Source organism: Ostrinia furnacalis, unplaced genomic scaffold, assembly GCF_004193835.3.
Source record: "Ostrinia furnacalis isolate ACB-3 unplaced genomic scaffold, ASM419383v2 OfSCF3958, whole genome shotgun sequence".
In the NCBI taxonomy this organism is placed as follows: domain Eukaryota; kingdom Metazoa; phylum Arthropoda; class Insecta; order Lepidoptera; family Crambidae; genus Ostrinia; species Ostrinia furnacalis.
The window spans coordinates 74,702-102,270 of NW_021134197.1; the positions used below are offsets into that span (position 1 = coordinate 74,702).

Consider the following 27,569-nt stretch of genomic DNA (forward strand, 5'->3'; position numbering starts at 1 on the left):
GTCGCCACCAAATCGATTATGTGCTCGGATTGCACTCGTCCTCGTTTCGCTTAACAGGACTAATGAGTTGCATCACAATCCAGTCATTGACCCTGCGACTTCTTTGTCTCGAGAACCTTCCAAGCGTTCTAGTGTTCTCTCGGCTCTGTCTAGGCCCCGTATTGTCTGTCAAGCGACTCTACTGTCTGGCGCTGTTGAAATATGAGTCATTTTTGGGGTTCACGTTTCAATTTTGGTTATCGTATTAATATTCTAATCTAAGGGCTTATTGAAATAATCAATCTGAGTAGGTATGTGGGCACAAATATCATGAGTTCGCAGTTATATGAACACTGACCGTTCACCTTCATGGTTAATTTTCAATAGAGGATGTTGGAAATTGGCAATGCTTTGTAGAGATTAATAATGCTCATCGGCCGATAACCAAACAAATACATCAGTGAAAGCGCGGTCGTCTTCACGTCACTTCCTACAGTGGAGTGACCACCAACAACGTTGGTCTTGGCGCTTAGCGCATTTCGCGTCGATATTACAAATAGAGATTACTCACGCATCAAACCAATGTTTTGAACAACATGTGACGAAGAGCAGAAGAAAAAACCACGAGAGTGAGCTTGAAACTTTTTATCTATCGACTACAAATCTACATACAACTAGTAATGTTTTGAATGCATGAAATGAAGGCCATGGCTAATTGTGAAAAATATTTTTGCACTGGTTTTAGATATTTTTTTAGAGAGCATAACAAAATCTATTATTATTCGCCCTTTTGAAATTGGTGTTTAAAAGAAGTTGATTAACATGCAAATGCCTACGCCTACTACTACAAAGATTTTCATGTTCACCAATACGTAAAAGAAATGACAGGCATCATCTTCAACAAGTATTGTTAGGTGTATTTATCTGTTTTAATATTGGTAATGAAGATAACGTCGTGCCTATTTCGTCTCAGGTGTTCAATGACGTTATCAGGTAATACGATAAGCACCTTATCTCTGAAATTCATATCTCGTGTGTCAGCCATTAGGCTTTTGTATTCGTACGTAACTGAGTGTTTCTGCGAAGCTGGTTTAACCTTTTAAGAGGTTTGTTTGTTTTAGGCAACCCCTTTTTAGTTACCCTTCAATCATTCATGACGAATTAGGGTGTAGATATGATGTGCCTTGTACAAAAGTTAAACGCGTGATGAACACTGGTTCAAAACGACATTTAGAAACTAGTAATCAAGGCGAATTTAACCTTTTGTAACAAGAGGGGAAGTGTTCCTTACTTACGGCGATACTCGGAAGAACGATCCCGATATCCTGTCCTTCTCACTAATACTGGAATTCCTCAATGAGCGAACGAGATGCATAGAGCTCAAAAAGCGATATCATCTTGTGGAGTAACTCCTGACTAACTCACGCCCGTATTTACAAACAAGTGAAGCAGCAAATCGACCGCACAGCGTTGAATGGAGCTCTGTGATTGGTACGTGTGTCAACCTATGCGTCTACGCGCACTGTGAGACCTCATAGTAATGTTTGTGAATACGGGCGTCATGATCCTCGGTCAAAGAAACCATAAACCATATTGTCTATATAAGATAAGATAAGATAAGATAAGATAAGATAAGATAATACTTTATTGCCTCGTTTTTACATGCTTTACAAACATAGAAATATAAACAAAAAAAATTACATTAAAAAACATAAGAGGCAAAAGGATGAGGCTCAGCATATGCGAGGTCAAGCATACCCTACCCCGCGCTGATTTTCAGCCTCCTCCTTTTCCCTTAGTTGGAAGGTGGGAAACAACCAGTAAAAAGGGGAGGAGGGCAAGATTAAACAGGGGTAATTAAAAAACAAAAACAAAAACCCTATAAATACAAAGACAATATGTATGTACGGTACTCGTTAGTTTCAGTTGATTGTGTGTGTACATGTGAGACGTGAGTGTTGTGTGTGTTGGTGTATGTTTGTTAGTGTATTTGCGTATAAAAGGAATTTAGGTTGGGATGAGTGGAGAAAAAAAAAACTGCCTCAAAGACAAATGTTTCCAGTAGGCGTGCTTCAAGTCTTCCGCGACATTTTGNTGGCTTTTTAGAATTTTTATTTATGAACTGATTAAAGTATGCTTTCTTTTCTCGTTTAATGGTTGCCGTTGCGAAGTTTCTAAGGTCGCGATAGTAGTTCTTAGACGATTCTGTTTTATTTTTCAGAGCCTTTTCTAGAGCCGCATCCCTCAACTTCATAATAAATTTGACCGTGTCCGTAATCCACGGCTTTGGATTCTCTTTAAGTATTATATTCTTTTTAGGCGCATGCAAATCAAATAAGGCTAGTATATAGTGATTGAAAGCACTTACCATTTCGTCCACATTGCCAAGATCTTGAATAGACTCCCATGGGACTACTCGCAGATCCGCTTCGAATCGATCCCAGTTTATACTGCTGATCAATCTCCTTTTGCTTACCAACTTCAAAGGTTTCGGTTTTTTGATATTAAAATCTATTAAAACCATTGCATGATCACTAGTCCCAGTACTGTGTACTACTTGAGTAGCTTTACATCGTTCTGGAGTATCGGTCATAACTAAATCTAAAATGGTTTCCGTCGACTCTGTTACTCTTGTGGGCTCTTTAACCAGTTGGGTAAGATTATGCTGACTGCAAAAAGCGAAGAGGTCATTAGCTTGCGAGGAGCTATTGCTAAGGTCAATATTCAGATCAGTTCGAGATAACAGGTTGTTTTCCTCCTTGTCACATATCAAATTCAAATAACATGACAGTTGTAGTAAATCCTCTCAAAGACGTAATACCAAGGCAAATATTAAAGCGCTTGCGTACTCCGCAACTTTGTGTTGCCCAAATGGTCACGCGAATTGCGTCAATCCTAAATATAGAGGTTCATTGTGATATCAATCAGTTCTTACTGTTTTTAATTGGGCTGTTCTGTTAATTCATTAGGATTTTGTTTCAGTTCAGCTCACCTTTAGCCTAGGCGCAGACCACCGACTTTTAGTTGGACAGTTAATCAGTATGGGCAATGGGCATGTATGGAAGTGCGCTCATTACACTGATTTCATACAAATTAGAATCGGACCCAACTATCGGCCGACAAAAAATCGGTGGTCTGCGCTTAGGCTTAAGTTCATTAGCCTTGCTCTATGACACTGGCAAACTAAAAACAACCAACGACGCTATTATCTAATTTTGTAAGCACATAATCAAGTTTTAGAGAATTTAGTATTGAAGGAAAAACATTTCCTTTCCATAACAGTATCAAACACTTCCTTCGCAATTAATACAGTTTTGCCAGAGCTAAAAACTCCTATTTTGTGTAGAATCGTAATGTTTGCTAGTTTTTGATATTTCACGATTTTCTTATTGTGTATTATTTGAATTTATGAGTGGGTAAGATGACATTACCTTTCAACAAAATGCCATCACTATTTTTAGGTACAAGCTCAGAATAGTAAAAGCATTAACTTGGAAACTATTTTACTTGATTTCAAGATGTAGGTTTCGAATTGCGTCTTAGACTCTAGTTATTTTTCTTAATTGCAACAAGATTTGAGACGAAGAACAGAATATAGAGCTACCTGAGGTCGTATTTCAAATTAATCTAGTGTAATATGATGTTCTTGAACTTCCCTTTCAAGATATTCTGGGCCAAGCGCCAAGTTTACAACAACACAGCCGAATGTAAACTAATTTTAATCTTATAGTTGAGCGGTTAAAGTCTCGATTCGTTTATAATTTGTAATCATAAAGTTTTTGATGGTTTTGCTTATTGTTTACAGCTGCGATGAAGTCAGCTTCCTCGATTGTTTAGATATTTGTATTTTTATTGAGAAATACTTGTGGAGATAAGTCAAATATCCGTATGTCTCTTATCACTAAGTCCTCTTGGGCCTAAATATTACAGAAAGTTATTAATAAACACGACTATAATTTTGTTTATTTTTATCTTTCTTACAAATTCTTTGTCCAATAGAGTGAAATTCGATAAATCATTAAGATCGACATTGGCCCGGCTAATTACATTACGGCCGCCTGGCTTCGCTTCTTCTTTATCGGATTACCCGATTCTGTTTGTTTGTCAAGATAGCGTTAGTCAACATGTGTGTTTTGGTCTGATAAGTTTCTTGATATAATTGGTAAATGCGTAGGAAAAAAGTCTCTTTTTTTTGTTCTTCAAACAATTTTTGTTTCTTTTCTTTTTAGGCCAGTAGAATTAAACACAAAAATTGATTAAATCGGAAATAATTCTTACAAAAGATTTTTTTGCTTTAATGGCTTCATTGGTTGCCCATTAAGACTCTCCTAAGTTTTCGATTTCGACGGAGTTGTGCTTAAGTGGTGGGGGCCCCCGAAAGGGGCGTTTTTTCGGTTTTCCGGTTATACCGCGTAAAGGACTTACCCTATCGAAAAGTGGTCTTCATGACGGTTAAAGGGCACTTAATCCTGCGTTGAATAAGACCAAATTCATATGTTTTGGACAAACCGTTCTCCCGCTAAAGTTCGGCAAAGTAGAAAATATACGTATAATTAATGACCCTCTCCACGTCCAATGGCTTGTTACCCACATGCTTCCAAGCCTTGTAAAGGGTCGCCTTAACCAGTGTAACCTTAACAAGGCTCACGAGTTTGATTCGCTTATCCTTGTTCGTCCCAGCCGTTCCTTAACTGCGGTTGCTGCACCTCTTCCTGGCACTCTCCTGAACGACAATGCCTTACTTTTGAATAAATGGGAAAGTATGAAATTCACGATAGTAATTTATTATCTCCTCATTATTTAGGGAGTAATATTATAAATTAATTCAAATATTAAAATCAAATCAAAATCAAAAATATTTATTCAGTTTAGACCACAAGTGGCACTTATAATTTAATTAATCAGGTTGTCATATTGTCATGGATGAAAATACACTAAAAACTAATTAAAACAAAAAGGATGGGGAAAATATTCCATTATTCTGTGGTAACGCTAACAAAATTAACGCGTGAATTTTTTATAGACAAATGTAATTCAATATAAAAAAGTAGGGTAAAATATTCCGTAGACTTGTGGCAACACTTACAAAATACAACCGTGATTTTTTTTGAAAATTATTATTTAATTAAAATGAATTGGAAATGTGCTACTTACGGATAAAACATGTTCCCATGCACTTTCTTCGTAATTCCAGTAGCATTCCTACATGTTGGAACGGCACAAGACGGCATAATTTAATTTTAAAGTGTCAATCTGACGGATATGTAAACAATGCGCGCGCCGGCCATTGACTAATTGCTCTAAAGTCAAAGTAGTGCGTTTTGGAGTACTTTATATGAATACACATTTACGCCCGTTGACGGTTTCTGGTTTGTTCCGTATTCTGAGATATTTGCTTGGTTTTCATTAAATGCTTCTTTTATATCTATTCGTGTTTGTGTATCGCAATTCGCAATCATTTTACTGTGGTTTATGTTTCAATATTCTGACATTGATCTTTTGTCATCCCCCCTGTATTAAATAAAGTGCTATCCTTCAATTAATTTTGGCATGGACAACAAATTTAACTTTAACCCTTTATTATTCGTAGCAATGCCATTTTTACTGTACCCATTTTGTATATTTTTTTAGTGAAACATGGTTGATTATTAGTAATTATTACATTGATGCAGCATGAGTCGTCTATTCAGAGTTGAATGCATTCGATGTAGAGTCAGCTTGCGTCAATTAATTCGCTCATGCTATTATCTACCATCTCGCTCGGTGACGCGGGTGGATGATGATTAACTTGACACATTGTGTAATAAAGTCTATGGTTATTCTAGGACAGACTCAAAACTTTCATCGTTTAACTGCTTGTTTAATTAATGTCTAAAACATCTTTTGTTGTCATCCATCATTCGTAGTAGATTCGCACAAACTCATTATGATTGCAAATATAAATCCTACTATAGGTTATATTATACTGTAGGTTAGAGGTTGGGGGTTAGACAGAGGAGCTAACACAGCGATTTTGTTTTGTGTATTTTTTACTATTACTACATACTTACATTCCATTATTGTTTATTTCTAAAGTGTATAGTGACAACCTAACACTAGAAATTGTGACTGTATTGAATAGTAAATATACGAGTAAGGTGTTCAAGATTCCAATTCTGGGGGTTACTTTTGTTTTTCATTGTTATAGATAGACTATCTACTGTTTAACTTTTCTTTTTCTATTACAACGTTGCGTAGATGCAATTGGCAACGATTCGAAAACATAAAAAAGCTGTTTTTGTTTTGATTTTATATTTGTTTCTGGTGTCTATTCTGTTATTCATATAATGGTTATTCTGTTGGTCTGTCCCATAACTTATATTAATTTGTATGTGCTAAGCTATAGGATCTGTTAGGTCGGTTTTCTTAAATATTCATGGTTTACTATTTTAAGATTAGGACATTTGGGTTATGAACTTATGAAAAGAAAATTAGTAAAGCACACTCCAGCTACTGAATGTTTCATAAACCATCTTATTTGTAGCCTTGTTGTGTTGTTTGTCGCATATTTGATCAGCCTGTATTTTCTTCACACTTTCACTTCTTCTTCTTTCACTTTCAAGTTCTCCCCGTTTGATGTACCCATTTCCACGAAATATACCAGAACATTCGTTTGAATAGGTTTCGTTTTCGATAAAGCTTTGATGTACTAAAGCGAATTTCGAACTTGGCTTCTTTTCTTTGGAAACCATTGGAATCGAAAAGTTATTTTTATGTTGTTTCCCAAAAAATGGAGCAACATTAAAAATATCTTCGATTCAAATCAATCGTAGAACCATGTGAACTTTAAAATGTTAAAATGAAACATTTTTTATTTTATTAATTTATTGAAGAGAGCGTACCGGAAAGCTCAGCGTAGAACGACGACCTCATAAAAGTAGCGGTGGTCTTCCCGGAAATCATTGGGGGAGGCCTATGTTCAGCAGTGGACGTCTTATGGATGAAAATGATGATGATGATTGAAGAGAGTCTTTTGTTTTTCTCAAACCTAACATTTCTAGAAGATCATAATGCAAGAATAGGTGCTAAATACACAACGCATTGAAATCATAGACAGCTAATTACGTGATATGTAATCAATTCCGTAACACGCAAGGTCGATTCGGTCCTTCGGATCGCTCAAACGAATCGCGTCGTTACGTAACGTTGAGCTGCGGACGGAACCCTGTTACGTCACTAGGGATCCGTTCCGGGCCCAATTAATACTGTTTTCGTGCTGAATCAGGTATCTAATGATCCGTTCACTTCTGAGAAATGACAGGTTTGGAAGCTAACTAAAGGGAAATATTAATTTGTGTTGGTTTATTTATTAATAGATGGCGCTCTAATTCCCTAAGGGATGGTTATGTTTCAGCATTATTTTGTTTCAAGGATTCCATTTCGCATCCGAATGCGGTTCTAACTGATTGTATAGGAATTCGTATAAAGTTTGTTTGAATATAATTTCAAAAGTTGTCATTTTTATGGCTTGGTCAAATTAGAAAACAACCTTCATTAGCTCTGTGTTGGGGATGCTCATTACAAATATTCGTTTTTGTATATTTTTGTTTGATTTTGACCATGACATACCCTTGGTGATTTGTGGTTAGTTTATTTATTTTTCTAGACTAGACTAGGTACTGTATTTTCAACATCAAATGGTAAGAATACATTAAAAATTAACACTTATCGAAATTGTGTCGAGTATTGAAGTTATTTGTATTGTGTTGTAATCAGCAAATGGAGTGAATCATGCTTTTGTATTAGTTTACCTGGACCCGATGACATCACATAGATAAATTGTTATCAATTCTCGCTTCCTCTAGAAATATATTACGTCAGTTAGTGACAAAAGGGATTATCCAGAATACAATGATATTATTATTTTAATAATAAATGGGTCAAATTATCAAGAACTCCCAAGCAAAGTAGAACTTTGGCCTTAGGCTTTTTAAAAATACTTATAAACGTCCTTGTACTCTTTGTAACATTGACCCCGTCGGGATTCAAACTTGCTACAGCAGCTGGATACGTCCGCGACTAGGTCATAAAATAATTTATGAACATTAAAATTATGTCTGCCTACTGTCAAATATTCATCAAATACATATGGCATAAAATGACCATCTAATGCGTTGTTTTAAATTTAAATAACATCAATGATGAATGTCCCAAAATATTTAGCGCGTGCGGCCTTACTGTAAGCCGGAAATGATGAACAGATCTGCATGCAACGATAGCCTCGCTGATTCGGCTAACCTCCACACGGTGAACCGCAAAGCTCAACAGACAGACGAACTGACGAACAGCAGTATAGACGACACATGAAAATATAAATTATACTTGCAAAATCTCATTTATTACAAACTAGCTGACCCGGCGAACTTTGTTCCGCCTTAATGGCAATAAATAACGGGATAAAAAGTATCCTATGTCCTTCTCCTGGCTCTAAACCACCTCCCTGACAATTTTCAGCTAAATCGGTTCAGCCGTTCTTGAGTTATAAGTGGAGTAACTAACACGACTTTCTTTTATATAATAGATGAGCATCAGTTGCGACTTGCACTATATTATATGATATTATCTTCTGTTACTTCTGTTATTAGTCTAGATAGAGTTTAGCAATGACTTTTGGAATCTGTTATTATGTAGCGAATATTACTTACTGATTAATTAACTTCTTCAAACATTAGTCCTATTACTTACTACTAAGCTGATGGTGATTATGATGATCATGATAAGGTAAAAAACTTTTTTGCTAACCATATTAGTAAATACCTCATTGAACAGAATCTGTAGTTATTTTGGCACTTTGAACAGTCGTTATACCATCCAAAACAAGGAGGATATTAGCTTAATTAAAATTGTTTGTTGGTACATACAATACCACAATACTAAGTAGGTAATACGTATTTAGACACACAACACAACATGTGGTTTAGTTGTAATCACTTCACAGTTTGTTAGGTTTTTTACTGTTTGCGTAATTGTTTGGAAACGTCTGGTTAATGTGCAATAAACATTAAGACGAATGACGTGGAACGCCCATTCTAGTTTTTCTTGAAAATTTTTATGAACAGTGCTTTATTTAAAAACAACTAGCTTTCCGCCAAATTTAGTCAGTCACAGAAAAACTTTATCGCGCGCCTCCCTGTTTAAAAAACCGGTATATAAAACTATCCTATGTCCTTTCCCGGGACTCAAACTATCTCTATGCCAAATTTCATCAAAATCGGTTCAGTGGTTTAGGCGTGAAAGCAAGACACAGACAGACAGAGTTACTTTCGCATTTATAATACATATTAGTAGGTAGGATAACTTAAATTAACAAAATAACTACATAGATTTGTATGCATAGTGCCATCTTATTAAAATGGAATAAGGAAGGAAGTAGGCTGACATCATGATCACAATAATTAGCATACTCTCAATGCGCAAACGCACCTCTGTGACTGTTCCACGAGATTTTGAGACGTATTTCTGAAGTGTTAGCATTCCGATTCGCTTGCACATTCACACATAATACGGTATACGAAATTCTATTCGATTTTTACGAATTCGTATGCTAATAAGGACTGTTTTACTTTAAATATATGTACGTCTCCGTTAGTTGAGTCTACTTGATCCGACCGCATTGAAGTGACCGCAGATATTATTCAAGAGAAACTATAAGCTACTTTCGTCTCGTTTCTATGTATTTTTACAGTCGAGTTGACTTGACAGCATCAGACATTTGTTTTGCAACAACACTGTTTATTTGTTTATCCAAAAAAGAAAGGAAAAGATCACTACAACAAAGTTTCACGTTCTGATAACTGTTATCAGGCAGGTGTTCAATGCCTCATGAGTAAAACTTATCAAGAATGTATCGTGAGATTAGCTATAGAGCATAATTCTTTGTAAATCTGATTCGGAGATTAAGGAATGACTAATTTTGCAAGTCATACACACCTCTTAAGGACTCTGATAAAATAAATCAAAGTAATAAGTCGTATTATGGATACTTTGTATTACAGTAAAATGTCAACTAAACATTTCATTCAAACATGGGCATAATGATATGTATAGCGTATATTGATGACATATAAATGGACATTAGTGCTCAGGATGAAAACGATAAAATACTATACTACTCAGTTCAATGCCACACCAAAATTACCTCATATATCATAAACATAATCTATATTGTAATCGGCAGTATCGATCCTTATCTATTTGCGTTTATGTATAATATTTCCTAAAAAAAATAGGAACTCGTTCATTAATCATCGCTTTACATATTTACTCTAATTGTATGTATTTAGTCACAAAATACATAATAATATGACTTATGTAAAACCCTCGGAAAAATTGGACTTTTTATCGTTGTGTCGATGAAAAAATCCATCAAAACATGTATCTGCATGTTTTGAATATTGGCAGATATCCATTTTATTGTCATAGCTTTTCCAATGCATCATCACACATAGATAACAACAACAGTCCAATAGTCCAAATATAAGTAACTGTCCGTAACTAAAGAATTTGGAAATGTAGAAATTATTGACTACTGCACCCAATAACATTTTAACTTGGAAACTAAAGTTCGCCCAGTTAGGCTTACTAGCACACTTATATCTATTACTATTACGACCCGCCCCTGCTTCGTACAGGTATAATGTATTATACTTAAAAACCATCCTCTTGAATCACTCTATCTATTAAAAAGCGCATCAAAAGCGGTTGCGTAGTTTATTTATTTATTTATTTTTGGGAAACATACAGTTACAATATAATTTAACTTAGGTGCAGTAAGAAAACACATAAACCAATTAAGTTTCCACAGTTAAATATACACATAAAGTTGGGCAAACCATTATGAATAAAATTTTGTTGCGAAAAATATAAACTTATATAAAAAAAAGTAAACAAAGTGACAAAAGAAAAATTATCAACTACCTAATTAATAAAGGAGCGAACTGCAAACATCACCCGACGCTCGCAATTTAGTTGCCACAAGACAAATCCCGGATTTGTTTTTTAAACTTACTTAAATTAGACCCTTAGATTAGTTTTAAAGATCTAAGCATACATCAGGATTTAGGACAGTCAGACAGCTACGCGACTTTGATTTATAATAATTATGTAGTGATAGTGATTATTCAAGTCGTGTTAAAATAATAATCCTTGTCAGTTTTGTTTATATTTTCCTTTTCGTTATGGAAGTCTTTGGGGAGGCTTTTGTCCATTAGTGTATCTATGGTTTGATTGAGCCGACAGTTTTATTGAAGTTGATAGAGAACGGCGAATGGATCTTATGGGCTAATTAATGGTCCTTCGTGAACATTTTTACAGGATTCCAATTTTGCCAATACAGGGGCTTTATACACAAAATGTTAGGGATTTTTTAATATTATGTACAGGTTCACGTGCCAGCTCTAAATTAAGTTATTGTACGCAAAACGTGATGGAACGCCTCGAAGTGCGACGTTTCATACCTCAATGGCATCACGTGACTTGAAACACCATCTACATATTATTTAATGTAGTGACTGAATATTGCTAAGGAAACCTAAATTGAAATTGGATTTTAATTAGTTTGGTTAAAGTGGAAGCCCAGTTATTAATTTATTGGATCGTACCTTGTATGTAGCCTTGTAGACTCCGACATGTACAAAAGTAACTCTTATTCCCGGGGAGTAAGGGCAGACTCAAGGTTAACAGGTTACGTCTGATGTGCTGATACATTAAGAAAATAAACATGTTTTGACGCTCCGCTCTTTGCTCATTGATAGAGAGAGGTTATTACCCAAGTAACATTTTTCTCCATTTAAGAGTTCAATAGTCGTTCACATGTACTCCACAAGCTGTGTATGTCAGCTGTATACGAGCTGTATAGCTTGCTATAATGCTTTTAAAGAACCAGTTTGGGCACAAATTAGACAGCTTTAAGTTCACTATGGCTGTACATTAGCAGTATAATAGCATTATAATAGCAGTTTAAGTAGTAACATCGTACTTAAGGCTGACTTACGGCACTATATGGGACGCAGTGTGAACCATACAACGTACGTGAGGACAATAAAGAGTAACAAGTGGCTAAATGCACAGCTTTCAAAGTTATAAAGTCCGACAAAAGTACTCCAATGCTACATAAAGTTCACGTGTGTCCTAAATTATTTCCACATTTTAATATTAGTTTGGTATTTGTACGTGAGTGCCAAGAGGAAACAACTCGGGCGGATAATATAATCATTTATGCAAATAATAACACGGGTTTTAAATACTTAATAATGTTAATGCCATTGGGAATGCAACTTTATCGTGAAATGTATACATATTTACAGCTAAAATATTTACGCGCCTCTGTAAAAACGCGATATTCATTTTAAAATATTTAAAACTGGCTGAGAGGAAATCTACAATTTTCAGTTTTTGATATTGTATTGGCATTATAATTATACTACGGTAATTAATTATAACATGAAACCAAAACTCAATCGCTCTATCTGCGAATTTTGTGATAAATCTGCATTAATTTTGGAGATTTATTTGGTAAATATTTTAGGTTATGTAGAACAAAATGGTGGAAATGAAATACGGCTATGTGAACTGTTATAACTCCAATTTAATGCGGTGAGCGTATATTAGGTTCACATGTGTTCTGTTAGAATGCTGTTATCTATATTAAGTTCCACATTTGTACCACTACAGCGCTAATGTCTATAAATTTATTCTAATGTGAACTTATGTACAGCTTTAAGATGTACCTAGTTCAGGTCAATTGTGTATCTTTAATTCTTTCAAATACTGAAATTTTAGAGATCCGCAATAAAAATTATTAATGTCCGTTAAATCGCCTAGCCCAGGTACTAATAGTCAAGTATGAATACCTAAAGCATCAGACGGTAGTGTTCCCGGTTTAAATTCGTTTATTATGCCTGACAATTTATTCAAAGCGGAATGAGGAATACGATTTTCAATAGCCCATGTTCTTATTTTTTTGCTAAAGGTTAAATAATTGTCTAAATCAAAATTGTATTCACTATCACTAGAACTGCAATCATCACACTCTGATATCTGTATATTTTGAAGGGAACTTTCAGGTTCAGGCATAATATTTTCCTCTGCATCATGTACAGAACCACCATAAATACAACTAAAAACAGGCTTGGGGAAAAGTGTAATAGAATATCACATTCACATTCATTTTCAGCTTAAAGCAAATAAGAGTAGTACTTGTGGACAAATAAACTGCTATTGATGTTAATGGACAACACATATAGTCCTTTTAACAGCCTACAGTGCACATGCGAACCATTGAAACACTTTTGTACAGATAGTAAAAAAAGGTTATTTTATTAACACAAACAAGTCCTACTACAGCTACTAGCTGTATAACAGTCTAAAACAAGTAAACATAATAGCCTTTGGCTTTATAAATGACCACGTGTGTTCTATTAAAATGCTAGCTCTATAACATCGTACAAGTAGGCCGTTAAACAGCAGTTGCCGTATCTCTACCCTCCTATAATGCTCTTAGTCAGACGGCTGACTAAAGGATAGTTGTTAGAGTATTATAACACCAACAATCGTATAAAAGTATAACTCTACACTAGTCTACACTCCTATAAGTCCCTTAGACAGGTATAGGTGTAATTAATTGCAATAATACAGCTTATACATCACGAGTGAACTGTACTAATGCTTTAAGTACACATTGGAACTAAATGTGAACTCTTAAATGGAGTAAAATGTTACTTGGGTAGTCTTTCCAGGTTTTATCAAAGTTGCACTAACATTTGCATTAAGTTAATTTTAACTTAATTTCCGTTCTTTGAGTCACGTGATGCCTCAAAGACAACGTCTCGATGATTGTTACTTCCACGATTATTTAATTTTGCCTTGTTCTCACCTTGGCACCAAATAAACTGGTTTTTGCTATCAGCGTTTCATATTCGCAATAATTTTAAGAAAGCAGGAAGAATTGATTTGATTTTGCTAATTGTAATACTATTGTACTTATTGTAGTCCTTAATTAGAGTAAAACAATCATATCGTCGCAATTTAAATGCGTGCTAAAGGAATTTTCGGAGATAAGACCAACGTTGGATATTTTCGGAAAATATTATCGTTTGTTATGGAAATCTCAGTAGATAAGAATACAGTGTTTATAAAGGTTAATGCTTAATGTCCGGGGTTCACCGATAAACCCTCGACATGGAATGAACGATCTTTGTTTACGATCAGATTTGCTACACAAAGCACTTTGATCTTGAACGTGGTGATAAGGAATCAGGAGATGTCTGTCTGCCAATGACTCATCAGTATTGTTGTTCTCTGGTATTTTTGGAATGTCTTTGTACCTAATTGGGTTTTATTTAGTATAGTAGCTTCTGTTTGGGACAATGTGAGATGTTACACCAATTTACCACCTTGTATTTTCGAGTGTAGATTCCTTATATCATTCATAGTGTTAATTAATATGTAATACGGCCCTTAATTTTGAACAAACCTTCACAATGAACATATAATTGTATTGTTACGACGCGAGAACGCGACATGATTGTCGAATGAACGTAGAACTTTATAGAAAATTGTGGAATGTCTGCAAAATCTTCGGGATATTAATAGGTCATGGAGAAGTCAAGGCACAAATCGAACACTTCAACGTAATGTGGAAGCTTCTGGAAAGATTGTACTTAGAGGAATCGATATAGACGGGGAGTAAATAAACTAGTACGAATGACGATCGAGTGAGAAAATTAGTGTCGGGAGGCGGGATACGTCCGGCAATAACTTTGGAGTTCGCATGTCCCCACTATATTTGGCAACACGTATTATAGGGGGCGTGGGGATTTACCTACACACATTAACTGTTACACAGAAGCGCTATGGCGTATAGCCAGGAAAATAAGCATTCCAATATCATAGTTATAATGGTATGGAGCATGAAGTTCAATGTAACTTTCTGTAAGTTAAAGCATTTGCAAATTCTCTGCGGCATTACTAGGGTAGTGGACACCCTAGTCAATTAATTAATATATGTTAATGAGCTGTTGAAACGCGACTCTTCCATAGATTTTGTCGATTTTGTTAGTTTAGGTACTAGTACATTGTGTACCACTTAATGTCACCTAAAAAAAAGTCCCTAGTTTTAGTGGTCAATGCTGGCCGTTGGCACCGACACATGCCATTATGACCCGTTCAGCACTACTATTAACGCTCGTTTTTCTATGACGCCCGACCGCTGCTCCGTTGAATGGACGTACGAGTGATATTGTCGGTGTTGACGGTAGTCGGCAAAAATGTTCACCGTTTGTTTTTTGTTTCTGTATTAGTTAAGGTATACAAGTGTAAATGTTAATGTATGTTTTAATTCAATAAATTATTTGTATTTGTATTTGTATTTGTATGGCGATGGGCATAGCTGGGCATTAACTCGTTAATCCGTTAATCGTTAATTAACGAAGTTAACATTTCTATTAACGGATTAACTTTTAAGTTAACTTTAAAAAATGTTAACGGACTCGTTAACTTCCGTTAAATTATCCTAAGTCCGTTAATCGTTAATCCAGTACCTACTATTTACCAAAAAGATATAGCAGGCACGCTGAAAAACGCTAAAAAAACGCTTTCTGGCAAGTACGTTCGGGCTTCCAGAACTTCCAGAACCCAAAACAACAGTTTAACGACACTACTTGTTTGTATGTGTGGGACAACTCTTGCAACTGAATTTAAGACCAGTTTTCCTGAACCGATTGAGCTGAAATTTGGTATACTTATGTAAGTACGATGACAATGCAATGTTATGGTACCATTGAGCTGGTCTGATGATGGCGTCATGAGGTGGCCACAGGCCATAGGAACTCCTAAATGAAACGGCGGCATCGAATCGAAGGTTCGTTGGATTTGTCTTTTCGAGCACTTTAGTATTAGATGATGTCCAGGGTCCTGATGATGGAGTCAGGAGGTGGCCATAGGAATTCCTAAACGAAACGGTGGAAACTTATCGAGTTTGGGTTTGCTGGATTTGTTTTTTCGAGCACTTTAGTGCTAAATTGTATTGTAATTGAACCAAGGCTCTGAGATTGAGATACTACAGGGTGGCCCAGAAGAAAGTTCACTTTTGAAAATTCAAGGAAACGAAAACTGTAAATTTTTATAGAACTTTTGCTATTGCAATTTAAAGGAAATTTAATGCAATTTCTTTTTAAATTTAACTTTATTTAATTACACCGCCCAGGAGATTTCCTCGACTCTTACAACATTCGATCAACATACATCAAAATCTTGAAATGCGTTCGTTAGAATTACCTCGAAACCTATTTTCAATTTTTTGCCGAATGCTCAGCTTCAGTTGCTGCATGGTTGTTTGATTATAAAAGTACACTCTATTCTTAATGTAACACCACAAAAAAGAATTTTCTGGAATGAGATCAGGGCTTCCTGGGGGCCAGGAGATGTCACCCCTGCTTGAAATTATTTTTTTGTGGGAACATGTCTCTTACCATCTAAATGCTCTCATTTGAAGTGTGACACGTAGCCCCATCTTGATGAAACCAAGTGCTCCAGTCACAGCCTTGCGAATCTTGCAGTTTTGAAATCAAAAAGCTTTGCAGCCTACCAGTATAGCGCTCTCAAAAATTAATCATCCTTTCAATGCAACAAACCAATTAAGCAGGGGTGAAATCTCACTGCCTCTAAGAAGCGTTAATCTCATTCCAGCAGACTTCTTTTTGTGGGGTTACCTTATGAGCAGAGTATACTCTAATAATCCAAAAACTCTGCAGCATTCATCCATCCTGAATCCATTTCGAGGTAACTCTTAACAAAAGTTTTCCAAAATTTTGATGTATGTTGACCGAATGTTGTAAACGTCAAGGGAATCACATGTACGATCAAATTTATAAAAGAAAGTAAATTTTAAAATAAATTGCACTAAATTTCCTTTAAATTGCAATAGTTAAAGTTCTACAAAAATGAACAGTTTTCGATTCCTTGAATTTTCAAAAGTTAATTTTCTTCTGGGCCACCCTGTAGTTACTAAAAAGTGTTTTAAACTTTTTTAAAAACAAGCTTTTATTCTGAAATACAGGTGTACTAAAACGAAAAAAATAATTGTACTTTGCAAGGTTCTAATAATTTCGAAAGCTTGTAGCGCAAACATAAAAAAGGAATAAATTCCATGCGCGATACCTACAAGCTTTCGAATATTTTTGAACCTTGCATACAATTATTTTTTTCGTCTTATTATCATGTGTTAACGGATTAACGATTAACGTTAACTTGCGTTAAATGTTGCGAAATGTAACGTTTTAACGTTTAACGAAGTTAATTTTTTTATTAACGTTTTAACGATTAACGAAGTTAACTATTTGATTAACGGTGCCCAGCTATGGCGATGGGGACGATGACATCATCAGGTCACAAACTCGATTGATTTCAAAGTTACTAAAAATAGATGTGTACAGCCAATTGAAAATTGACTGTTTTCAGGGCTAGAATGTAATGTTTTTGAAAAAATTCGTGTTGTGAAACTTTTGGTGTCAAATACCCATTTGTCCACAACAAATACATTCCATCGTCTAGGTCCTCTGCCTTACTTATGTACTGTGTATTTCCAGACGATACTCGAGAAGTATTGCCCGGACATCGCCGCTGGCGGGCTGACGTGCTGCAACGCCGACCAGCTCCGAATCCTGGAGAAGAACATCGCCAACGCGGGCATGCTGTTGCGCTGCCCCACTTGTATGGAGAACTTCCTGAAGCACATCTGTGGCATGACCTGTGCGCCGGATCAGAGCAACTTCTTGAAGCCGGTCAAGATTGAACCTTATCCAGGTAAGGTTTAAGACTATTTTAGCTACTGCTGATGGGTTGTTCTTGAGTGCAATGGCGCCTAGAGTGCAGAAGCGATCTAAGATGCTCCACCTGCATGGAGAACTTCCTCAAGCACATCTGTGGCATGACCAGCGCGCCGGATCAGAGCAACTTCTTGAAGCCGGTCAAGATTGAACCTTATCCAGGTAAGGTTTAAGACTATTTTAGCTACTGCTGATGGGTTGTTCTTGAGTGCAATGGCGCTTAGAGTGCAGAAGCGATCTAAGATACTCCACCTTCATGGAGAACTTCTAGTAGTAGCACATCTGTGGGATGACCTGCGCGCCTGATCAGAGCAACTTCTTGAAGCCGGTCAAGATTGAACCTTATCCAGGTAAGGTTTGAGGCGATGTTTGCTATTGTTGCTGGATTTTTCATGATTATCATGTCATCTAAAGAGTGCAGAAGCTTGTGACTTGAAGGTTTTGATTGAATATACATAATTACAATATGAAAATGGCAGTATGTTTTACTGTCTTCAGTAAATAAAGTGGACGCTTACAGACAGACAGCTATCAATTAAAGCAATTAAAGAAAACCATTATTTTTATGTTTTCATTCTTATTAATAGGTTAACACATCTAAAAATAGTAAAAAATAAAGACAAAATGATCTGTTTGGTGAACGGTTCAACATATACACAATTACCCATACACTTACGCAATCCCCATACGAATAAAACTAAATATGGAGTTGGATGATTGTTTTATTTTGATCGAAAAATTCGTTTTTATAGGTGGAGCAGAATCCCGGCAAATAATCACAGAGATCGATTATCACCTTGGCGCGACTTACATGAATACAACCTACACGTCATGCTCGCAAGTAAGTATTATTTAATTTCAAAATGTGTTTTGTACATCACAAATCATATTTGCACCGCTTTCATATCGTCGCCGATGAGAATTGACCCTGCGACGACCAAACCTCTCAAACGTGAAAGCACCTATTATAACACAATGTCCCCGATTTGAAATACAACGACAAAATCACGAAATGCTCAATGTCGAACCATATAATCTTACAGATTTACTTAAAAAAGAAGTGACCATCAAAAGCCTTTAAAAATGAATCACCTATATTGTAAATCACCTAAAAGAATTCAACAAATAGAATGTAATCCAACTTATATAAAAAAAAATAGCACACTGTCTTGCAACTGGAGTAATCCAATAGCACCTTTTGCGAGGCACAACAAAAGATCATATTAAAAAAAAATTGAAATTCCGAATAGACAGACTGAATCTCAAAATTTGGGAACTTATTTGGTAAAGGTCTAATGTGTCTTAACTATTGAGAAAATACTAAATGGTGATATTTTCCTATCTACCCCATTGCATATCAGGGTCAATCGCTAGAAAGTTTATAAGAATAGCCTTGACAGCCTCGAACTCAAAACCATCATTCATCATCAGGTCATTAGTCTGCACTGCAGGAATACGAACGTCCTATTTACTTGATTCAAATGTGGGATTTCTCTTACAGTCCTTAACTCTCCACCTGACGGGTTGGGGAAACCTTTACGTATTATAAAGCCTAAAAACTAGGATGTGGCCTTACAGTCATTCACTTGTTACGGAATTCACTTTTTCTATCACTTACCTTAAATCAGTCATGATAAATTTATCTCAAAACAATCGCTTTCAAAACTTTATAGTTATTTACGTCAGTGTACATAAAAGACTTGGACAGTACTGCGACACACTTCATCTTTCAAATGTTGCACATAAAAATTGTTTACACTACCCACATTAGTAAAAATATTTATGTAAAAGTGGTGCGCCTTTTAGAAGAACGCTAGTAACCCACCCTGACCAGACAGGTTGGAGAGGCCTTTGCATATTACCAAGTGTAATAACTATGTCCTTTTCAGGTGCAAATGCCGTCCACCAACCAAGTGGTGATGGACATAATGTGCGGCTCCTACGGCTCGACCTTCTGCACGCCGCAGCGCTGGTTCGACTTCATGGGAGACGCAGAAGTGCCTCTGGTGCCCTTCCAGATCAACTACAAGAGTGGCGACGAGCCGAGCGATGGTTTTATACCTTACAACCCGGAGACACATCCTTGCAATGTTGGCAGCAAAGTAAGTTTCACTGTTCTATTGTTTCTTGAATCATCAGGATTTGTGAAGGAGCTGATACTGGTTGAGGCTTCATCATGAAGTAACAGCGCTGGTTCGACTTCATGGGAGACGCCGAAGTGCCTATAGTGCCGTTCCAGATCAACTACAAGAGTGGCGACGAGCCGAGCGATGGCTTCATACCTTATAATCCGGAGACACATCCCTGCAATGTTGGCAGCAAAGTAAGTAACACTGTTCTGTTGTTTCTCCAATGAACATTGAGTAGTGAAGGAGATGATACTGGCAGATGCTTCATCATGAAGTAACTGTGACTTCATGGGAGACGCCGAAGTGCCTCTGATGCCCTTCCAGATCAACTACAACAGTGGCGACGAGCCGAGCGATGGTTTTATACCTTACAACCCTGAGACACATCCTTGCAATGTTGGCAGCAAAGTAAGTTTCACTGTTCTGTTGTTTCTCCAATGAACATTGAGTAGTGAAGGAGATGATACTGGCAGATGCTTCATCATGAAGTAACTGTGACTTCATGGAAGACGCCGAAGTGCCTATAGTGCCGTTCCAGATCAACTACAAGAGCGGAGACGAGCCGAGCGATGGCTTCATACCTTATAACCCGGAGACACATCCCTGCAATGTTGGCAGCAAGGTAAGTTACACTGTTCTATTGTTTCTTGAATCATCAGGATTTGTGAAGGAGCTGATACTGGTTGAGGCTTCATCATGAAGTAACAGCGCTGGTTCGACTTCATGGGAGACGCCGAAGTGCCTATAGTTCCGTTCCAGATCAACTACAAGAGCGGAGACGAGCCGAGCGATGGTTTTATACCTTACAACCCGGAGACACATCCGTGCAATGTTGGCAGCAAAGTAAGTTACACTGTTCTATTGTTTCTTGAATCATCAGGATTTGTGAAGGAGCTGATACTGGTTGAGGCTTCATCGTGAAGTAACAGCGCTGGTTCGACTTCATGGGAGACGCCGAAGTGCCTATAGTGCCGTTCCAGATCAACTACAAGAGCGGAGACGAGCCGAGCGATGGCTTCATACCTTATAATCCGGAGACACATCCCTGCAATGTTGGCAGCAAAGTAAGTTTCACTATTCTGTTGCTTCTCCAATGAACATTGAGTAGTGAAGGAGATGATACTGGCAGATGCTTCATCATGAAGTAACTGTGACTTTATGGGAGACGCCGAAGTGCCTATAGTGCCCTTCCAGATCAACTACAAGAGCGGAGACGAGCCGAGCGATGGCTTCATACCTTATAACCCTGAGACACATCCTTGTAATGTTGGCAGCAAAGTAAGTTACACTGTTCTATTGTTTCTTGAATCATCAGGATTTGTGAAGGAGCTGATACTGGTTGAGGCTTCATCATGAAGTAACAACGCTGGTTCGACTTCATGGGAGACGCCGAAGTGCCTCTAGTGCCCTTCCAGATCAACTACAAGAGCGGAGACGAGCCGAGCGATGGCTTTATACCTTACAACCCGGAGACACATCCCTGCAAAGTTGGCAGCAAAGTAAGGAACTGTTCCATGGAGATTTGAGACAGGAGAGATTCGTCAAAGAGCTGATACCGACCGAAGATAATAGTATCAAGTAATTGGTAATACTTCTTGCATACCCTTGGTGGAACTGCAACTATTTGTCTTCCGCTTTGAAGACTTCAAAAGTTCTCAGAGTCTGCCATTTAACATTTCAGCTAAAGAACGCTGGACAAAGATTTCCTCCAAAGATTTCCACAACGAATGGTCCTGCATTGTCCGTATCCAGGTGTTCCCGCGACCTTCACCTGGTCTCTAGTCCATGATCGCCACTCGAAAACTTTTCTGCCCCAACTCCAATCAGTTCTACGAGCTATGTGCTGCAAGTTAAGTTATTCTATGGTGGAAACCCAACTAAAACTATACCTTAGCTCTTACTGATAAGGTCCCAAATGTCCCAGGGCCATCCCGGCTGTTCGTGCTTCGCCTGCCACCACGCCCATTCAGCATCCACGGCGCGATTAAGCTTCAAATGTCTTCAACGCAAATTATGCCTTAGTCCTTGTTATTGAAGCCTCAAATGCCTTTCGACCAGATCGTCCAGAATCTTTGGCGGAAACCCAACCAAAACGATACCTTAGCTCGTACTAATAAGGTCGCAAATCCCACCAGGGTCAACCAGGCTGTTCCTGCTTCGACTGCGCGGCATCTTGCCCAGCGCCGCCGACGCCGCCGCCGCCACCGCGTCCCTTCAGTATCCACGGCGCGATTAGGCTTCAAATGTCTTCAACGCAAATTATGTCTTAGTCCTTGTTATTGAAGCCTCAAATGCCTTTAGATCATCCAGAATCTTTGTCGGAAACGCAACTTAAACTACACCTTAGCACTTGGTAATAAGCTTCCAAATCCCACCAGGGTCAACCAGGCTGCTCCTGCTTCGACTGCGCGGCATCTTGCCCAGCGCCGCCGACGCCGCCGCCGCCACCGCGCCCATTCAGCATCCACGGCGCCGACGGTTATGCCGTCGTCATGGCGATCGTCTTCGTCATATTCACAACGCTGTTCCTAAGCGGGGTGTACTGCTGTAACCAGCCGGAGAACACTATTGGTGAGTTGGTAGTTATGATAGTTCAGTGGTATTCTTCTTACTCTAAGGCGGGTTTTAGAATCACGCTGACCGCTCGCTGATCGTCGGCTCTGACAGATTAATATGTATGTAATTGAAGGAAACGTTCTTGAGTGACGCTGACCGCTCGGCGCCGACGCTTCATACATTTTGGCTGTCAGCGCCGACGGTCAGCGTGCGTCAGCGCGATACTAAAACCAGCCTAAAGGTTGATTCAAACTTCACGCACGCATTCCCACTTGGCAATGTCAGTGACGACACAGTCAAAGGATTATGGAGAATTTATGAAAGAATATTTCGCATTGTGAACTGTGGTTTAACTGATATGACTGTGTGAATCGACCATAATTCGTGTTATGGAAATGTAGAGGTTACAGGAAATGTATGAATTCTAGGGATTGTATACAATTCCTAAGAATTATATACATTTTCTGTAACATAGACACAAAATAAGGTTGCAAACCAGCGACAAAAATAAAGGCACTGACGGCCTACTTGCCCCTGACCTGTATGTCACACACACATTATGTCTGGTTTGCTGTCTTGAATTTTTTAGATACCTACTTATATTTTGAGTAAGACTGATTCTGAAACTGAAAACTGCACTGATTCATGAAACTAAATAAAATACGTACTACGTATTTGATTAGGATTACAAGTTTATTGGATTTTGAGGTTTTATAAGTGAAGTCATATTAATTGATTTTATTTATAATGTACTCTATAACATTATAGCAATTAATGGTGTTGAAATAAGTAAGTATATCGCCCAATGTCAGAATGTAATCCCCTTTATTATATTAGTAAATTATACAATCTCTTCTAGTTATGGTGATGGATTGGATACTCCTTTCCTTTCTATACTAATGCTAATTTACAAGCACTTTAGAATATACACCTAAATATACAAATATCTTACTCAAAAAGAAACATCTACATGTGCAGTAAATGAACACTTTTGACCAACTTTCTTTATAATATACACAATGAATTTACTCATGATTGATGATACAATTTGAGAGTAAAATTGGTATAGCAAATAAGCGATTACTATTAGAACTATTTGTTTCTTTTTGTGTAAAGATTTCACGATATACACGCACGAGGTATGCATGCAGACTTGCACTATCTATCTATACTGATTTCCTTTTCTCGTTGAGTTGCATTTGAGAATCTATTTTATTTATTTACAGATAATGCATTTTTTAGAGTGCACATTCACTAGAACAAAAGGATGGCATGATTGTCTATCTTCTTTCAAAGTATACTTGATTTCAAAGCTATCAATGGAGGTGAATGTTAATAAGATTGTAATGATTAAGCTGTTATTATATTGATTAAAAAGTTTATTTTGTATAACGTGATCATAAAATCGCCAATGATTCGATAATAGAAGAAATACGTAGGTATGTAAGTCTGCATGTAACTTGAGTGTGCTGTTTACTGTTTACCAGGTGTTGGATTTGGGAATTTCCATTTATTAATTTTAACAGCTAGAATTTGACCTCTCATGAGTATAAAAAATAACTCGTAATGTTGCACAGGCGGCAATTACTTATTTGGAAACAAAATTGTTGAATATAATTACAAATGACATTCAATAAAATATAAAAGGAAATTCCCCAAATAGGCATGCTGAATTATTAGAGGATGGAAGTGGTATTATTTATAGATTATTTCAATTGTGGCAAATAATTTACTATAGAATTTTACCTTTATTTTACAAAAGACCTTTCTACACTGTTTTTCTTATGCCCAACCAGTGCATGTACCTCGCAAAGATTTTAGATTTGACCAATCTTATTATGTGTTTCTCACTCGTATCGATTTATGTAGGTAGTTATTCAGAGCTGCCTTAGTAGGCACTTAGCACTCAAACGTACTTTTTATTAGCTCTTATTATGCATTATTATTGTTCTTAAACTTCCTTGTATTTTATAGATATATGATTTGATGATAGTTATGTGTTCATCCATAGGCCATTTAACTTTCCTCTGGGACTAATTCAACCTTTTTGGTTGGGTCTCATTGGCATTCCAAATGTAGAGCCACAACATTCTATTGATGGCAAAGAGGCGCAGGAATTCGCCATAATTATTCGAATGGATGTGACTTCCACGATAGTGTTATGTTTTTGGGTAGTCTCCCATTATTACGTATTTTCTTTATTGTATTTTGTATGTATATTATTATCTTGACAAACAAAAGATAATAGTTCGAGCTCTCTCAACCGATAACAAACACGTGCCATAAACGTAGCTGTTTCTATGTTCGAGTTATTTCTATAGACGTTTTTGTTTAAATATGCACATAATATTATTTAGTGCACGTGACTTTCAGATGTTTCGTCCATCTCTTATTGTAGATGCTCACTAGTTATACTTGAAGAAATAACTAAGTTTTAATGCCTTCAAAAGGATCTGTTATAAACGTAATGTAACTCAGGAAAGCCTAAGTTCAGAAACATTACAATGTTAATAGTTATGGACCAAGTGTCTGTTATTTTTTTGCATTCAAAACTAATTGTTGCCGGAACACTAAAATATAGTCATTATATGAGTCAGAGTCATTACATTGACTGCAGGTATCCACAACTGAACTTGACACTTATAACTGAAGTACTAAGGTCTAATTTCCACGTAAACTATACATTGCACTGTAGGGATCATCTCAAGGTCTAGATTTGACACTTATAACTAAAGTACCAAGGTCTAATTTCCACGTAAACTATACATTGCACTGTAGGTATCCACAAGGTCTAGATTTGACACTTTCAACTAAAGTACCAGTCTAATTTTCACGTAAACTATACATTGCACTGTAGGGATCATCTCAAGGTCTAGATTTGACACTTATAACTAAAGCAATAAGGTTCAATATCCACGTAAACTATTTGCCACAATGGTCCTAACTTCGGTGCTTGGACAGACGGCTGGACGCGCGCGGCGGAGGCGAGGCGCGGTGGGCCCGAGACGAGTCCGCTGCACAGCCACAGATCTAGTACGTATACGTGTACGGGTACAACATGCGCGGGCGCAATGCACAACTGTTACTGGGATATGGACTTTATGTTTAGGGCCATAGGGTTCAGTTTGAAAGTAATGTTAATACTGGGTGTAGGGTAAGGGTTAATACTGGGACGTGTAAAAGTGCTTTTTAAAAGCCTATTTGCAAAAATAAATGAGTTTTAAACAACGATAGTGACTTGGGGTGCTTACCATTCTCTGCTTAGGGTTATAGAGATTAATTTGAAAGTAATCAATGATAGTGACTTGGGGGTTACCATGATTATTATCTTTGGGATAAAGGTACAGTTACAGATGCTCGTAAAATGTCATGCTTATTAACATGCTCAAAACGATCGTGCTTAAACAACTCGAAATGAGTATGCTTATTTAGTAAAAAATCGACACACATGCTACTCAATAATGGCATACTTTCGTGCTAGTAATGAACATTTGTGACTGTATCTTAAAACTTTTCATTTATCAGGTTTATCTACTAACGCCATCTGTATCTAGCATTAAAATGGAATTTATTTCCTTGTCTTCAATGGAATTTATTGGCCAATCTGTGACCTCACGGGCGTTAAAATTTATGACGCGATTAAAGATAAGCATTAATTCATTGTTTTCAATAATAATGTTATCAAGACATGCCCATGATCCGTGAACTACGTTTGTATGTAACAGTACAGTTGTGCATCTGTGCTATCGCGATTGCAGTTGTGTGTGATGCTGTGTAGTTGCACCTGTGTTGTGCATGTGACGTCACATTGCAAGCTTACGCACTCGAATGCCCCCCTCCCGACAAACTTTTACGTAGAATAGAACTAATCATTAAACTTTATGATGATCAAGTTCTTCAATAATTCAATGTCATCGTTCTTGAGTATTGTTGATAGTCAAAAGATTATCGGAAACGTCTATTGTGTGGAGAAATTCAACGATGAAACATAAGATGTGATAACTTGAAACATTTCGCTTTAGATCTGATAATGTGTGTGTATGAATAATTTATATGACAAAAGTTATTTACCCTGATTTATTTTGTAAAGTTACTAAACACTAAAGAAATATAATATCTTGCTTGCATGTGTTTTTGTTTCATGTTTGTGTTCGTAGTTAGTGAATGTGAATTTATTGTTTATTTTGCATAAATAAATCCTGACAGATCTGTCTAAAATATAATATAAATGGGTTTTATGGTGTTTCTATTAAAACTGAACTTACTAATACATTTATATCTTTATTCATAAATGATTTTCCAGCATGTGATATATATATTTAGTTGCTATTGTTTCGTTATCTATGGACAATGTGTACATTGTATTTCCCTAATACACCAAAACAAACAAATGTTTACTACATCTTGTTTGATCAATGTGTGTTTTGATTGTTTTTATATAAATTTTGTCATGTATTTTGTACTGTTTTATCTAAGTAATTGATAAACTCAATTTGTAGTTAGTTTTATTTAAAATATTTTGCTCTTAAAGCTATTAATAAAATAGTAGTATAGGCATTGCAGTTCTTCTTTAAAAATCGTAGTTTGAATCTTTGTGTCTATTCTGAACCTGTTTTCACCGGATAGGGATGAAAAAATAAACAAAATCACTATTTACAGTTTGATTATTAATAAATTAAAATAACATCAAATTATTTTTTCCTCCGGCCAAAACAGCTGGGCTACTCTGAAACCTTATTTACGTAGTTTCGGGTCTATCTATCACCTTCGCTCATGCTGGCATCTCGCTTTGCGTGAGAGGGATGGCAACATTCGAAACTTCGGATAACGTTTTTCGGAGTAACCCCGCAGGTTCAATCAATCGATTATTTTATTGAAATACAACTATTTATAATAGGCGTGGCATCTGACACGAATCAAGAGATGGCGTCCAACCCGCGGCCAGCCGACTGGCATATCGATCAAGCGGAAGGTGCGGAAAGCGCCACATTCTTCGAGAAGCTTGGTGCTGATACTGAGACAATGCTGGAGGATTTCTTCC

General features: G+C 36.9%; 1 protein-coding gene across 1 annotated transcript in view; it reads left to right on the forward strand.

Annotated features, from left to right (window-relative positions):
- LOC114358465 (NPC intracellular cholesterol transporter 1-like) overlaps nt 1–22,242 on the forward strand; it is a 36,095-nt gene extending 13,853 nt beyond the window's left edge. The window contains exons 3-7 of the mRNA XM_028312438.1: nt 17,604–17,820; nt 18,596–18,684; nt 19,733–19,854; nt 20,504–20,594; nt 22,108–22,242. Of these exons, the coding sequence (XP_028168239.1) occupies nt 17,604–17,820; nt 18,596–18,684; nt 19,733–19,854; nt 20,504–20,594; nt 22,108–22,242 (654 nt within the window). The remainder of the gene's footprint in view (nt 1–17,603; nt 17,821–18,595; nt 18,685–19,732; nt 19,855–20,503; nt 20,595–22,107) is intronic.
- Nucleotides 22,243–27,569: the final 5,327 nt, after the last annotated feature.